This window comes from Sorex fumeus, unplaced genomic scaffold (assembly GCF_029834395.1).
Source record: "Sorex fumeus unplaced genomic scaffold, SorFum_2.1 ptg000207l, whole genome shotgun sequence".
Classification (NCBI taxonomy): Eukaryota; Metazoa; Chordata; class Mammalia; order Eulipotyphla; family Soricidae; genus Sorex; species Sorex fumeus.
The window spans coordinates 1,876,823-1,892,436 of NW_026606264.1; the positions used below are offsets into that span (position 1 = coordinate 1,876,823).

The 15,614-nt window shown below is 65.5% G+C and overlaps 2 protein-coding genes across 2 annotated transcripts in view; both read left to right on the forward strand.

Annotated features, from left to right (window-relative positions):
- SNED1 (sushi, nidogen and EGF like domains 1) overlaps positions 1-15,614 on the forward strand; it is a 537,305-nt gene that overhangs the window by 328,736 nt on the left and 192,955 nt on the right. The window lies entirely within an intron of this gene.
- D2HGDH (D-2-hydroxyglutarate dehydrogenase) lies at positions 1,899-13,679 on the forward strand. Its single transcript, XM_056108395.1, has 9 exons — positions 1,899-2,245; positions 2,651-2,708; positions 3,409-3,548; positions 3,981-4,174; positions 4,844-5,012; positions 6,245-6,388; positions 7,427-7,569; positions 8,323-8,488; positions 13,079-13,679. Exons 1-9 carry the CDS (start codon positions 1,936-1,938, stop codon positions 13,336-13,338), a joined length of 1,584 nt encoding a protein of 527 aa, XP_055964370.1. The 5' UTR covers positions 1,899-1,935; the 3' UTR covers positions 13,339-13,679.

The window sequence follows — 15,614 nt, forward strand, 5'->3', positions numbered from 1 at the left end:
AATGATTAATGTAAGAGATGTATATCTGTATTTTTTGATCATGTTATAGATGATGGATATATTGTTTAATAAATAAAGTATTTTTTGGCACAAACCCCGAGTAGATCATTCTGGGAGTGCTGTAGCTTCTGGGTGGCCCGCCCGGGCTGTGAGGCGTGGGGAGGTTTGGAGGAAACCTGGGACCCTCCAGCACAGCAGGACTGTGTGACAAGTGATACCTTCCCCACCTCCAGTTGGGGGCATGCAGGGGACCAGGAGGCCAGCTTTGCTTCGGACAAGGTGGGCTGTCATTTGCGCGTGGTGTCCTGTTCCAAGAGCAGCCGTGGGCAGGGGTCTGTCAGTTGGCCCTGCACCCGTCTGTGTCTCGGTCTCTGTGTCTCTATCTCTGTCTCTCTCTGTCTCTGGGTGCCTTTATCCCAGGGTGCTTTTGTCCCCGTGTGCTGCCCTCGTTTCTGAGCACTAGAACTAAGGCTGGTCAGCCGTGGGACTGCACCGGGGCAGGGGTCGGGACTCCCCCTGGAGTTGGGCTCAGGGGTCTGCCAGCAGCAGCTGCAGGAGCTGTGGGCACCCGGAGGGGCAGGACAGCCGGGCCGGGGAGGAAGCCCTGTCCCCGGGTCCCCTCGGGCGCTCTGCTGCAGAGACCCCCGCCCTGGAGCGGGCTCGGGGCAGCCCGGGGACTGGGCGCGGGGCCGGGTCCGCGGGCTCCCGGGGGGCTCCCGGCACCTGGGCGCGGCCCGCCAGGACCCCGGGGAGGGCCCGGGAGAAACACCGCCCAGGGCCAGCCTCGGCCTGGAGAGGCGCGCGCCCGGGGTCCCTGGGGGTCCCGAGCTGGCGGGCCGGCCTCGCGGGAGGGCGAGCCGGGAACGAGGGGCGTGGCCGGGGCGGCGTGGGCGTGGCCTGGGCGGCGTGGGCGTGGCCGGCGGTGCGGGGCGTGGCCGGGGCGGCGTGGGCGTGGCCGGCGGCGCGGGGCGTGGCCGGGGCGGCGCGGGGCGTGGCCGGGGCAGCGCGCACGCTCGGCCCTGGGCCCGCCCACTGGGCGGCGCGTGTCCGGCGGCGGTGGCGGACGTGAGTGCAGCGGCCAGGGGGGCGGGCGCGTCCCGGGGCGCGTCCCCGGTCTGTCCCCCGCCGGCTGTCCGGCCCGCGGGCCTCAGCGCGCCTCCGTCCCTGTCCCCCCGAGCCTGGCTCTGCCCTGCGCGGGGCCGCGCGGCCTAGCCGGGAGGTGGCCGCTCCGCGCGGCCCGGGACGCCTGTCCCCTGCCCTCCGCCCTGCCCAGCGCTGTTGCTGACCCCTGCGGGCACCTCCCCGGCCTCCCTGGGCGTGCCAGGCGCAGAGGGGCGCCTGGGGGCTTAGGGGTAGCGGGCGGTGGGAGCCGCCTCCGCAGCTGGCCACCCCGGCCTCGTGGGCACCGCGGAGCTGGGCCGAGGGCAGATCATGCTCGTCCCGCACCGGCCGGCAGAGGACAGTGCTCGTGCCTGGGGGCCGGCGGGGGCGAGGCAGAGGACAGTGCTCGTGCCTGGGGGCCGGCCCCTGGGGCTTCTGGGGACGTGCAGAGTGTCTGGAGCAAACCTGTGCCCCTCCCTGCCGCACTCTTTCTGGCTCTGGAGCCGAGTTCTACCTGGGGAAAAGTCCAGAGGACAGAGCCCGTAGAAGAAGGAATCGAGCCTCTGCACCTGGACGCTCGGCTGCCCCGGCGGGAGCTCTGCAGAGCCAGCGTATGGGCCAGTTTCGCACCCTCCAGGCTCTGAGCGCTGCCGGGCGTTGGCAGGAGCAGGGCTGGGTCCTGGTGGCGTCCAGGAGCCCCTGCTGCCCGGTCTCTCCTCGACCTGACGGGCCAGGCAGGATGCCCTCTGTTCCCGGTGTGGTTTCGTGGCTTTTGCCGAAGGTCACTGCCAAGGGGTCTCTGAAGCCGCTCTGGTTGCTTTACAGGCCAGAGCGATGGTGCCCCACGTGGCGCGCAGGTGGACTGGGCAGTTCCTCCGGCAGTGGGCAGGAGTGCCCAGAGCTCTCCTGCTGGCCAGCCCTGGGGGTGCTGAGCGCCCCCGGGTCCTGGAGCGCAGAGCTAGCTCCTCGCCGCCTGCCCCCGAGGTGGCCCTGACCCAGGAGCGCTACCCGGTCCAGCGGCTGCCCTTCTCCACCCTGACCGCTGATGACCTGGCCACCTTCGAGCACATTATCCCGGGCCGTGTGGTCACGGACCCCGAGCAGCTGGAGGCTTCGAATGTGGACTGGCTGAGATCGGTCCGAGGTGAGTGGGCACTGGCCACTGTGCCCACGGGGAGCAGCGTGCAGAGCTGGCCGGGCCGTGCTGGCGTTCTCAGGGGAGGACTACGGGGGGCACGGCAGGGAAGCCGCCACTGGAGCCAGCCAGGCCCTGGTGGCCCGGCAGCCAGAGGGGCCCCACTGCTGCCTGGGACCCCGGCCCGTGAGCTGCCGTGCTCTGCCGTGGCAACAGGGCCAGGCGAGACCCACCACGTAGCCAGTGAACATTCCTGGGCAGACAGTGTTCTGAGGGCAGGACACCCTCCCCACCCGCCTCCAGGCCGGCCTCCCCATGCCCCAGTGGGGGCCCCTCGCGCGGGGTGCGATCTGGAGGGGCCTGCGGTTTCTGCAAGCCCCGAGGCCCGGCCTGGCCTCACGCTCTTCCCTGCAGGGTGCAGCCGGGTGCTGCTGAAGCCCCGCTCCACGGAGGAGGTCTCTCGCATCCTCAGGTAACCTGCTCCCGCTCCCACAGGGAGCACTGCCGGGGCCAGGCAGGGCTCGGGTGCCGGCCCTCGCGTGGGAATGCTGAAGAGCCCCCACGCCTCGGGAGGGAGCCCCCGCCCGGAGGCGCACTGACCTCGCAGGAATTGTGACCAGCCTCTCCTCTGAGGTCGCCTCTGGGCCTTCGCTGCCGTGGCCGCGCTCTCCCAGTGTGTTCCCCCCCTCCCTCGTCACTAGTGCTCCCGGTCCTTCCTGCCGTCCTGTGGCCTGGAAGGCACAGCCCAGCGCCTCTTCCTGGGGGCCTGGGACGTGCGGGGTCTCCCTTGGGCCTTGCATGTCATCGTCACTCTCAGGGACCGTACACTCAGTTCCCTGGCCGGCCCTTGCCGGCTGGGCCCACACCTGCCCGACCCCTTCCCTGTGGCGCTCGGTCTTTGCCGAGTCGGGCTGCGGTTGGGGATGCGGTGCCCTGTAGGCAGGAAGGGTGGCAGCACCATGGGAGGGGATGGGGTTTTCGCCACGAGCAGCCGTGGCTGCCTCGTGCCCAGGGGTTGTCACCTCATCGCCTGAGCTGTCCCCGTGCACATTTGACCCCTTGCGACCCCATCGTGGGGAGAGACTGGGCAGGAAGAGTGAGGTGGGTTGCAGCCAGCCCGCCGTGCTGACGGGGTATGGACAGTCCCCTCAGCTGTCCTGCCTTGGTCCCAGGCACTGTCACGGGAGGAACCTGGCCGTGAACCCACAGGGGGGCAACACGGGCATGGTTGGCGGCAGCGTCCCTGTGTTCGACGAGATCATCCTCTCCACCACCCTCATGAACCAGGTCATCAGCTTCCACGATGTGTCCGGTGAGCCTGCACCAGGGGGTGGGCTGTGTCTCCAGGCGAGGGGCCTGGGCTGGCCACGGCACGGCATGGGGACCCACTTCAGAGAAGGCACAAAGGCCGTCCTGCTCAGCAGGCCAGTGGGTTGCTGGGCTGGTCCTTCTGGGCACGGAGTCTGGGCAGCTCCTGGCCTCCACTGTCTTTACTCCCAAAAGGCCTCTAGCTCTGCCCCTGCGGGCAGAATTGCCAAGCCGAGACGTGTTGCCTTGCATGGGCATTTTCTGCTCCCTCCCCTCACTGCCAGCATGCGTGTGCAGGTCTGGTGCGCACATGCGTGTGTGCACGGCCTCACGCGTCTGTTTTGGGCTCTGCCTCCTTGAGGGGCTGTGGGCCTCTCCCAGGGGCTTTGCACCCCGCGCCCACTCCCTGATGCCCGTCCCTGCGCTCTCCCGGCAGGGACCCTGGTGTGCCAGGCGGGGTGCGTTCTGGAGGAGCTGAGCCGCTACGTGGAGGAGCGTGGCTTCATCATGCCCCTGGACTTGGGAGCCAAGGGCAGCTGCCACATCGGTGGCAACGTGGCGACCAACGCCGGTGGCCTGCGGTTTCTGCGGTACGGCTCTCTGCGGGGGACAGTGCTGGGCCTGGAAGTGGTGAGCGTGGCCGGGGTCCTGTGGGTCTCCCGGCTGCCCGGGTCAGTACGAGCCTGGCGAGAGGGAGACCCGTGCACGCCGCTGCTGCATGTCCTGTGCTCACCTGCCGAGAGGCTGGGGCGTGCCTCCACGTGGCACGGGCCTCCCCTCCCAGTCACCCTGCAGGGGCCCCTGGTCCTCTCAGCGCCTGGGTGCAGCCGTGTCACTGCAGAGGTCCACGACCTGTGTCTTGGCACCCGAGGACGAGCTGGATTCTGACCAGCCACAACCCCAGTGCCTGACCAGCTGGGTCCAAGTGCCATGCCCACGGTTTTCCTATCCCAGACCTTCTGCTGGTCTAGCCGCTGCCCAGCCAGAGCTCCCAGCTCTGTGTCCTGCAAGCCTGCTGGTCACCCTCTTGCCTGGGCCTACAGAAGCTCCTACAGCTGCTTGGAGGGGCCGAGGGCCGTCACCGCCAGCTTGTGGTCCCCAGCAGTGCCCCCCTACCCCCAGCAGTGCCCCCGTCCCTCTCCTCTTGCCCAGTGCCCCCTGCTCCCCTCACCCTGCAGAGCCCCCCGTGCCCCAGGTGGCCCTGCCTGGCTGGCGCAGGCAGATGGTGGGTCAGCCCGCTGCGGGTGGCGTCTGGGTGCTCTGGGGACAGTCACTGACGGGCTCTGGCCTTGCTGGCAGGTGCTGGCTGATGGCACGGTCCTGAACTGCCTGAGCTCCCTGCGCAAGGACAACACGGGCTACGACCTGAAGCAGCTCTTCATCGGCTCCGAGGGCACCCTCGGGGTGGTCACTGCCGTGTCGGTCAGCTGCCCGCCCAAGCCCAAGGCTGTGAACGTGGCCTTCCTCGGTGGGTCCCAGCTCTGGCCTGCCGAGGCGGGCCCCAGGGGGGGTGCAGCGTGCCCCCAAGCTCCCAGGGCCGTGTGGCGAGAGGGCGGGAGGCGTTGGCACTCCGGGAGGACAGGCAGCTCTGCCTCTGTCCTGCAGCCCGGGGTTGGCTGTGGGCACACCAGTGTGGGCCGCTGCCTCGTGCAGCTCCCGTGTGCCGCTGGCCCTCTGCCTCCGCTCCCGCCTCCCTCGGAGGCTGGTCCCCTCCCTCCAGCGCACCCTCACGGGGGAGCTCCGTCAGGCCTGTCTCCTCCTGCACGCTCCCTTCCTGGCTGTCCCCGCAGGCTCCGGCTGTCTGCGCAGTCCCGTGCCCTGGTACCCTGTCCTCTCGCCTTTGTGTTGGCTGTGGCCCTCTCCCCTCCCCCATCTGTGCCTGTCTCCCCGCCTCGGCTGTGGCCCTCTCCCCTCCCCGTCCCTGGCCATCTCCCCTCCCTTCCCTCCTTTCTCTCTCCCTTCTCCTGTCCCGTCGTTCCCACCCTTCCTTCCCTCCCCCCTCTCCCTTTACCCCCTCCATCTCTCTTCCCTCCTCTCTCTGTCTCTCTCTCTCTCCTCCCCACCCGCCCAGCCATCTGCTCTACCTTTCACGGGTTCCCAGTCTCCCTGGAGCTTTGAGACAGGTCTGCATCTCTGGCTTGGGTGCCCCGTCTGTCCTGTGCCCACTGAACTGTCAGTCTTCAGGGTCTTCGGCACTCTGTGGGGTGAATCCGCCTTCTGTCTCTGCACTTCTTGACTTCTAGCAGGTGGTTCCGTCACTTCTAGAAGCTTCGTCTCCTCTTCCAGGACTCCCATTTCTTGCCCTCGGGAGTGCACGCAGGCCCACAGCCCCCTCCTCCCTCTTGTTCACTCTGCCCCTTCCTCCCTGAGCTCCTGGGCTGCTCTCAGGCCTCACCCAGGAGGGCAGCAGCTGCAGCCTGGCTCCTGGCGCTTGCTGGCAGACACCCCCTGCCCGGGGTCTCGGGCCTGCACACTTACTTGTCCCCCTCCTGCCCCAGCCCGGTCAGGGGTCCCGGTCCTTCAGGAGGTTTGAACCCAGGGGCTGGAGGCCACCAACTCTGAGGCTCGAGGTGCCCGTCCACGGACGCCCCCAGGCCCTGTTTTCCAGCAGCACATGCGTCCCCGCGGGCCTCGGGGAGCTGGCGCTATTCGGCCCTCTCCGGCCTGCTGCGTGAGTGTGTGCCTGGGTGTGCCCTGCAGGTTGCCCGGGCTTTGCGGAGGTCCTGCAGACTTTCAGCACCTGCAAGGCCATGCTGGGCGAGATCCTGTCGGCCTTCGAGTTCATGGATGCGGAGTGCATGCGGCTGGTCTCCCGCCATCTCCACCTCGCCTGCCCGCTGCAAGGTAACTGCTCTCCGCCGCCAGGCCCTGCCCCAGGGGCCCCTGCCGCGGGCTCGCCCTGCTCAGAGCCTTGGCGAGTGTGTTCCCAGCGGGTCGAACCCCACGAGGGGGCCCGCTCGTCCTGCTGCTGCGTCCACTGCGTGCCGGGCCCCGCTGGGCTGTGAGTGCGGGGCCCTGCAGTTAGCCCTGCGCGAGGAGCTTCTCCCTCCAGATTGCTCTCAAATGCTGTCACTGTCTGAGCGTGGGCCTGACCGGGGCCTCCCTGAGATGCAGCAGGCGGGGTGGGGACAGGTGTCTCCCGCTCAGCTCTCAGGCTAAGGCCTGCGGGCAGGGGTCTGGGCTGGTGTGCCACTTCCTGGCTGGCTGCTGTGTCTCCAGGGCTGTGAGTTCAGGGACAGCCGGTGTCTCCTGTCCCCCCCCAGGGCAGCCGCTGCTGACAGTCACTGGGGAACAGTCGTTTAGCTTCAGCATCTGGGGACAAGTTCTCTGCCCTCCGATCCCAAAGCGGGAGGCAGCCTCCGTGTCAGTGAGGAAGAGGAGGGACGGGACAGTTGCAGGAGAGGCGGGTCGAGGCCAGCGTGGTGCTGAGGGCACGATTCGGGCACTGGGCCTGGCTTGTGTGCGGTTCTGTTGGGGGGGAGGGGTGCTGCAGGTGGGGGTCTGGGGAGCTTTGGTCTCTGCCTTGCTTTGCTGTCCAAGCACACCCCTGCCCTCCCTGACAGTGGGAACCCTGGGCCGGGGGCTCCAAGCGCGTCTCCACTCCCGCAGGTGCTCTTACAGCTGGCGTCTCTGCGTCCTTGGAGGAAGTGTTTGTAGGTTTCGGGGGACCGGGCTGGGTGAGGTAGGGCCAGGGTCCAGTGTGTCACTGCCCACAGAGCCAGCTCGCCACGCCAGAGCCAGCGGTCTGGATGTCCCGCTTCTCTGGGGGCCTTCTGGAGGCAGACGGGGAGCATCGCGTCTCGCGGGCCCAGTCTGGGGTCCTGGGGTCTCGGCCGCGGGGAGCCCTGGAGACGACCCTGCTGCTTGGCCTCTTCCTTCCAGAAAGCCCATTCTACATCCTTGTGGAGACCTCAGGCTCCAGCACGTCCCACGACACGGAGAAGCTGACCGGCTTCTTGGAGCACGCGCTGGGCTCGGGCCTGCTGACGGACGGCACCGTGGCCACCGAGGAAAGAAAGATCCGGGTGGGTGTTACCGCCGTGGTGCTAGGACGTCAAGGAGGTGCCACCGAGCTAGGAGAATCTTGTCAGGAATGTTCTTGCCGTGGGTATGCGGGCAGGGCAGGGCAGGGCAGGGCTGGCTGCCCAGGAAAGAGGCCGGAGGAAGGAAGGACCTGGGCAGTGCTCACCACCACCAGGGCCTCGGGGCCATTCTGACTGACCTCATCTCGGTGGAGGGGTGGGGGGGTAACACCCCCGTGGGGAGGATGGGGGCCCCATCGGGGACGGAGGGGGTGGGGATCCCCACAGTGGCAGGGGCCAGCCTGGACTGTGACCCGGAGGCTGGCCCGGCAGGAGGAGCTGCTGTGGAGGAAAGGGGTCTGGGGAGAGGGTCCGCGTGGCCAGGGAGTGAGAGGGAACGTGGAGCTGTGGGCAGAGTGCAAGGCCCGGGGGCCGGGGGAGCCCAGAGCGTGGGAGGGGCGGGGGAGAGGCAGGAGGGATCCCAGGTTTGTCGAGGGGCCCCAGAGCGTGGGAGGGGCGGCAGGGACCCAGGTTTGCTGGGGGACCCGCTGCACTGTGCCGTGGGGTGGGGCCGGGCCCCCGCTGCTGTGGGCTCCAGACAGGGCTGAGCCTGTGTCCCCACCCTGCCCGGCCCTAGGCCCCCCACTTCCCGTCAGCCTCCCAGTTGCCTGTCCCCCTGGGGCTCTGTGGGTCCCCTCCCCCTCCCCCCAGGGCTCTGTGGGTGGGCTGCGCCTGACCCTGCTGCCGTCCCACCAGGCGCTCTGGGCCCTGCGGGAACGCATCACGGAGGCGCTGAGCCGGGATGGCTACGTGTACAAGTATGACCTCTCCCTGCCCGTGGAGCGGCTCTACGACCTGGTCCTGGACCTGCGTGCCCGCCTTGGCTCCTGTGCCCGCCACGTTGTGGGCTACGGCCACCTGGGTGAGCCAGCCACCAGGGCCTGTCCTGCTGGGCAGACCCTCGAGGGTTTGCCAGGACAGGTTGGACTAGGACAGGTTGACCCTGGTCGATAGCATGGGTTGGTAGCAGAATGGGTTAGCCTTGTGGTTAGAACAAGTGAGCACAGCTTTGGGGCCCACCAGGCATGCCAGCTGTGAAGAAAGTGTGTCGGGAGGGGCCTTGGTACCATGCACTTTTTGGCCGAGACCCGCCTTCCTGGTGGAAGGATGGAGCCAGGCACCAGGGACTGATGGTCGGTGGCCGTTTAATTCAGGTCTGAATAGCACCCTCAAGAACAGAGGGGCTTCAAGGTATAGGACAGCTTGACTGGGCCCATCCAGAGATCCCTCGGTGAGACCCAGCTTTTTTGTAGTAGGAGCTCTGGCGACTGCGGCCTGAGTCAAGTAATTGTGACGATGCCCAGGATTAACTATATTTCAGTGTTATTAACTCCCAAATATTAGGGGCATGATATTTCTGCGTTTAAGCAAAGAACACTGTTCTGTAGTGAAATATGAGGTGGTTATAGGGGAAAGAGAAAAGCAGATAGTTCACTGCAGATACAAAATCCAGAGTTACCAGAAGGTCGGGGTTTATAAGTAACCAAAGCCTGACTTGGGGAATTTAGTAGCGACCAGGAGAGGCAAAGCAGAAAGGAAAGGTTAAAGGTAAACTTAGGTGCTAGGGGTGCTCCTGAGAGCCGTGAGCTTCTCTGAGGGGAGGAAAAGGGGCCATTCACCAGTGAAGCCTAAAACTCTTGGGGGTTCACGTCCAACAGAGTACACTTATGGGTCAGCAAGGGTTATTCCTGGTTAACGAGCATAGGCTCACCTGGTTAACTGGCGGGACTAGCCAGGGTTAGGAGAGGTTTTCATGGTTAACTACTGTGGGCTCACCCTGATTAGTTTACTCTGGTCTTAGACTAGCATGTCAGTTGGTATTGGTTAGCCAGCAGGGATTAGTGGGGGTTAACAGCCCAGGTCAGCCTGGCTGACTGGCATGGCTTCACTCAGCTCATTTGGGCGCCTTGCTGAGGGCAGGATGCCCAGTGGGCTGTGTCCTGCTGTGCTGGCACCTCTCTCTGCCTCTGGACAGTGGGTCAGGGGCCTGAGGAAATGGGGTGGGGCTCTGCGCCAGGTGACCGGCCCTGGCTTGGTGGCACTCTGATCCGCCGAGTTTCCTGTTCTGTGCTTGCAAACAGGCTGAGTCTACGAGGCCTTGTGCCCGCTGGCCGTGTCTGACAGTTACCGATCATCATTATGGGAAGGCTTGGGGACAGAGGTGTCACAGAGACTTGCCTTGGAGGTGTGAAGCCTTGGGTCCGTCTTCCCAGTACGTGGTCGCCCTGAGCACTGCGGGAGCCCCACCACCGCCAGGTGTGACCCCACAAACGAAAAGCAAGCAGGAAGACAGGCATGGAAGCCACACATGCAGAGAGAAGGGGGTCATGGGCAGACTGGCAGGTGGGGAGAGCCCAGAGGCTGGGCGCCCCTCTGCACGGTCGCACCCTGGCTGGTGAGCGGGTGCTGGGGACAGGTGGGAAGGACAAGTTTTGGAGCTCCCCATGGCTGTCACAGCAGGGAGGATGCGCCCGGTGTTCCCTGCCAGCACCACTCCGTGTGGGCTCTGGTTTTGGGGCTGTGCTGAGACCGAGGAGAAGTGTCTGGTTTGGAGGAAGAGATTCTGCCTGTGGCGCTGAGCTGCAGGGAGAGTCTCCGCCAGGGTACGTGCTCCTGTCTGCCCAACCCCTCACGGCCCGTCTGCAGGGAGCTGCGGGGCTCGGCAAGGTTCGGGCCAGGCCTGGGGCAGGGGCTTGGGGGCGGGCTGGGGGCGGGATGGAGTTCGGGTGCCTTCCCCCAGGCCCACTGAGAGCCTGTCCCCTCCTGCAGTCCAGCCTCTTGCTCCGGTCCTCAGGGGTCATCAGTGCGATGGTTTCCTCAGCCCAGCTCTGGGTTCCAGACCCTTCCCACTCCATGTGACCCAAATTCCTACCTTCTTTGCCAAACTTTTTGCTGGTTCCCCCTCCCCCCTCGCAGCTTACACTCATGGGTTGATTGTTCAGCATTTCTATTTCACAATCTCACTGTTCTGCCAAGTACCTTTTAGGAATTGGATCCTAGAAGGCAGGCCTTGGGTGCCATGTCCCATACATGAGGCGGTGCTCCCTTGGGTCTTTCCATGTATGAGGCAGTGTTCCCCTGAGCCTGTAGCCCTGACCTCACCTCAGGAGGTGAATGGTGGGTGTGGGGTGCCGGGACATTGGTTCTTCTGCCTCTTGGGCCCGTCCTTGGTGCTGCTCGGGGCCCCTCCAGCTGGTTGCTGGGTTCTAGATGGTGTCTGTGGCCACTACCACTTCTCTTTGACCACAGGTTGGGCCACACTGTCCGCATGTCCAGACGTGGAGTCCCCTGTGGGCTCAGTGCTGGGGACTTGGTGCGGGGGCGTGGCCATCCCTCAGGTGGCGCAGACAGAGCGGGGTGCACCGGGCCTGCCCTTAGCCCCACCCACAGAGAAGCGGCCGCTGGACAGTGGCCTGGCCTAGGTCTGCTCCGGTCGCCTGGTCTGGGAGGTGTCTTGGCTCCTGACGGTGGCCATCTTGGTCTGTGCTGGTGCCTGTGCTGCCATCCATGTGCTCGGTGACACGCCTCCCTCATTGTCTCTGGCTGGCGGCCTGTCCCACTTCCTGCAGGCTCCCGTCCAAGGAGGGACCGCCCCTCCTGGTGCTGGGCTGGCTGCAGGTGTCAGCCCCCGGGAAGGGTGGAGCCCAGAGCCACTGACCTGGGCATGGTGTCCAGACAATGGAGGCCTCTGAGGGGCTGCGGCCACAGAATGGTGGGCGTGAGGGCCGCGGAGGCATTTGGGGGAGTGCGCTTACAGCCTGTGTCTGCCTCTGCCCAGCCTCCTGGCCGAGAGGACGTGCCTCAGGTCTGTGGGGTACAGCGCGAGGGGTGGGGCGCTGTGCCTGCCATCACCCAGGTCTCTGCCCCGTCTCCTGCCTGGCTGCATGGCGTGGCTGCTAGGCCGCCATCTGTCCTGCACTCGTGCTCCTTACCCAGCTGTCTGAGTTCCCACACCCAGGGCTCTCCCGGTGGATTTTGCTTGGCCAGCACAGGGCCAGCTGGGGCCCACTTCCTTGGGGACTTCTCCAGGAAGGTGTTGTCAGGCGAGGCTCTTCCAGGGGCCTCGCGAGTCCACGTCTCCTGCTCTCGCTGTGAGAGACTGTCGTGGCACTTGGGCGTGGCTTGTCCTGGACCAGATGGAGGGATGCGGCTTTGTTTCTGCCAAGGCTGCACTGCTTCCGGCTCAGGGCCTGCCCTGCGCCCGTCCTGCTGCCCGCTGCCCCGAGGCAGGTCCTGCCTCCCAGGGGTCTCTGCTCCAGGGCGTCCCAGCTCTTCCTCCCCTAGAACTGGGTTGGGTTCACCCCGTTATTTTCCATCATGGGTTTGGCTCTCACCAGATTAATTCCAGTGCTTGAAAATGCCGGTGGGTCAGTGTTTCCTATTTTTCATTGTGCTCACACTTACTTGACACTCGTACCCCGTTCCTGGGTGTGAAGGGGTCACAGGCTATCCGTGGGAAATGGGTTTCACCCACTTCTGTAAGAGCTTCTGGCTCCACATACACACCGTATGTACACACAGACACGCACAGCACACCTGCACATGCGTGCAGACACATGCAATATACACATATACCCACACCACACACACTCACCACATACACACACACAAACATACCACACACCATACACGAACATGCATGGCACACAGCACGCAGGAACACTCACCACACACCCGCGTGCACACAGAACACCCCCATGTGCACCTGCCCCGTCACACAAACGTGAACGTGCCACGCGTGCACACACCCGTGTGCACATGCACTCTAGAACTGGGTTGGGTCCACCCCTGCGCAATGGCCTGTACACACGTGCACACCTGGCTGCACACAGGCACGCACACGGGACCCCGAGCACACTGTCCCCCCGTGTTGCTGGTGTCCCTCCCTGGCCCGGCTGTGGCCCGGCCGCCACCCCTTGGTGCCAGCGCTCTCCCAGAGGTGCCCGAGCCTGGTGGAGACCGCCTGCTTCTGCGACCTGGTGGCCCTGAGTGGTGAGGGAGACTCAGGTCCCCTCTGTCCAGGGCAGCAGGTGGCGCTGCTGGGGCTGGGCTCCTGTCCTGTGGGGGTGCCCCACGCAGGCAGCTTTCGTAGGCCGTAGAGTGGGGTGCCCTGCCCACTCGCCCCAGGCCTAGGGGCCCTTAGGTGGGGGTGAGGCTGGTGTTCTGGGCAAGTTGTCAGCATGACGTGGGTGGTACCCTATGGGCGGGCAGCTCTGGTCGTCCCTGGGGCCACCCTGGAGGAAGTGGGTCTGCATTTGCGCCCCCGGGGCGGACCTGGAGGGGCGGGGGATGGCTCTGCTGGGACCCCCTGACGAGAGCAGCTGCCCTCCCCTCCTCACCCCTCCGCTCTCCGTCTCGCTCTGCACCACCTGCCCCTGGTGTTGGGCAGGGGAGAGACAGCTGCACCAGGCACCCCCCCCCCCCCCGCCTAACCTGGGGTTCCCTCTCCCAGGGGATGGCAACCTGCACCTCAACGTGACGGCCGAGGCCTTCAGCGCAGAGCTGCTGGGTTCCCTGGAGCCCTACGTGTACGAGTGGACAGCTGGCCAGCGGGGCAGCGTCAGCGCTGAGCACGGGCTGGGCTTCAAGAAGAAGGACGTGCTGGGCTACAGTAAGCCACCCACCGCAGTGCTGCTGATGCGGCAGCTCAAGGCCCTCCTGGACCCCAAGGGCATCCTGAACCCCTATAAGACGCTGCCCGCCCGGGCCTGACGTGCCACCCAGCACGGCTGGGCTTGGCCTCCCCCCTGGGGGCGGAGGGCTCTGTGCCCCTCGGCAGCCTGGAGCTGGTCCCAGAGGTGGCCAGGCCGTAGCTGCTCTCGGGGCCCAGGCAGCCGCCCCCAGCAGAGGACAGCCTTCGGGCCTCTGTGTTCTCCCTCCCCAGACACCAGCTGGCTTGCGCATGGTGCATGGCCCGGGAGAACCATCTTGGGTTTGTGTTCTGACCCAGTTCCGTGTGCTGTGGCGAGGCCCTGGTGGGGCCCCACTTCCTGCCCCTTCAGTGTCTCTGCCTGCCCTTCCTGCTCACCTGGGAGGCGGGGTCTGCCTGGAGTTCGTTCTATTAAGAACGGCTGGTAAAAATGGAAGTTACGTGCAGCACTCTTTGTGTTTGTCATTACAGAGATGATACGTACCTATTTCGGGACACATCTGGCGTGGTCGGGAGCAGGTGGAGATGGCACCTGGGCACCCACGTGCAGCGCGTGCATTTGTCCTGGGAGGATCTCCCGACCCTAGGACAAAAATCTCCAGAAGCCTCTCGCGAGGGCTGGTCGGCCCCTGGGCACTGAGTGAGCCCACCTGGGTCTGACCTCAGCAGGGACAGCTCCGGGAACTGGGTCCCCACTCCTGACCCGGCCCCACCCCCCGCAGATCGCCTGCCCTGTTGGCAGAGGCAGGTGGGTGGGGCCTGAACCAGCGGGCGAAGTGGCTGGTGGGTGACACAAGGGCTCGGGGAAGCGTCTGACCAGGGACACGCGTGTTGCAGAGCTGACGTCCTGCGTGACACCCAGAGGCTGAGTCGCGATACATTTTCTCTGGGCCGGGGGTGGCAGGGGCCAGCAAAGAATCAGAATGTGACGTGACTCCCAGGGGCTGCGACTTCTTTCCTGGGGCCCTGCCAGGGCCACTTGAGCGTCTGCAGGCACATGCACACACAGGCAAAGACAGGCACACACGTCGTCATCACACGTGTGCAGGGCACAAACTCCATGCGCACAGAACACAGGCAAGGACAAGCACGCGGGCAGGGTACCACGCCACACGCAGGTGTACACACATGTCTGCATCCCAAGGTGCATGCAGGGCTCATTCGCAGCAAGGCAAATGCACACTCCGGTGCACGCATGCACAGAGCTCACAAGCGCACGTGCAAGCACACCTGCGCACGGCACACAGGTGTGCGTGTGTGCCTGGTGTGTCCCCACCGTGCAGGTGTGTGAGTGGTGGCTCAGCCGTCGTGTTAGCGTGAGTGCAGGGGCGAGGGGACGGCAGGCAGCGCTGGCTGCCTCCATGGCTCCCTGCAGACCGCGGTGGGGCAGGGAGCCTGGGTGTCTGGGAACCCGGACGGGGCAGGTGAGAGTGGTGTGGAGGTGCTGGGAGAGCGGCTGCTGTGTCCTGGGAACGTCCCTGGTGGTGTCCTGTGGACGGGGCCCCTGGTGCTGAAAGCTGCGTGTGGCAGACAGGTGCGCCTTGGTCTCCACGCGGCCAGAAAAACCTGTTGGCACTAGCAGGAAAATCCGGCATAAACCCTTCGGAGAGAAGAAGCGCCTCCAGCTCCTCCGAGCTGGAGCGTAGTGACCTGAGTCCAGATGCTCTCTGTTTACAGGCACCCAAAACCACGTGTTTTGGACCTGCTGGGCCCGCAGCCCTGCACCCTCCAAGCCCCTTCAGAGGCTGCCTACGGCTTCCCCGCCCCTACTGGCAGGGGAGTCTGAAGGTGCGGAGGGTGGAGGCCGCCGTGTTGGGATTAGGGAAAGCTCGGGAGCTTTGTCTGAAACGCTGAGCCACCAGGTGATGGTTACGTAAGAACCCCTGCAGGTGCCCCAGGGGACTCGGCTCCTTGGGGGCCCAGAGCAGGCGGCAGGACGCGTCCTGAGCGCTGTGGCAGGGGGCAGCTTGTCCAGCAGCGTATGGGGCAGTCTCGGGACACAGGAGTGGGCAGCATTGACTTCCTGTATCTGGATGGGGGGTCAGAGGGAGGGTCTGGGTCCCACGACCCCTGGGGCCCGAGGCCACACCCAACCCTGCCCCTCTGGGGAGAGGCTTCACCTTCCCTGGCCACCCCTGCTCAGCCCCCTGAGGGACGCCACAGCCACCGGAAGTTTCCAAAATAGCTCCCGAGGTTGCTGGCTTTCTTCTGTGAAAGAACCGAGATTCACCACGTTTCTGATAGCTGAGTTTTAGACATGAAATGTGCTCGCACCAGTCCGGCCCTCCTGGTGTGACTGTTTTTGCTTTTGTTGTCAGCTGACCTGGTGATGCTCCCG

Bases quoted from the DNA above. Each gene is read 5' to 3' on its own strand.
- D2HGDH (XM_056108395.1), top strand. From the start codon at position 1,936: ATGGTGCCCCACGTGGCGCGCAGGTGGACTGGGCAGTTCCTCCGGCAG. The intron at 2,709-3,408 runs GTAACCTGCTCC...CCTTGGTCCCAG, and splicing joins GAGGTCTCTCGCATCCTCAG to GCACTGTCACGGGAGGAACC. The intron at 7,570-8,322 runs GTGGGTGTTACC...CCGTCCCACCAG, and splicing joins CCGAGGAAAGAAAGATCCGG to GCGCTCTGGGCCCTGCGGGA.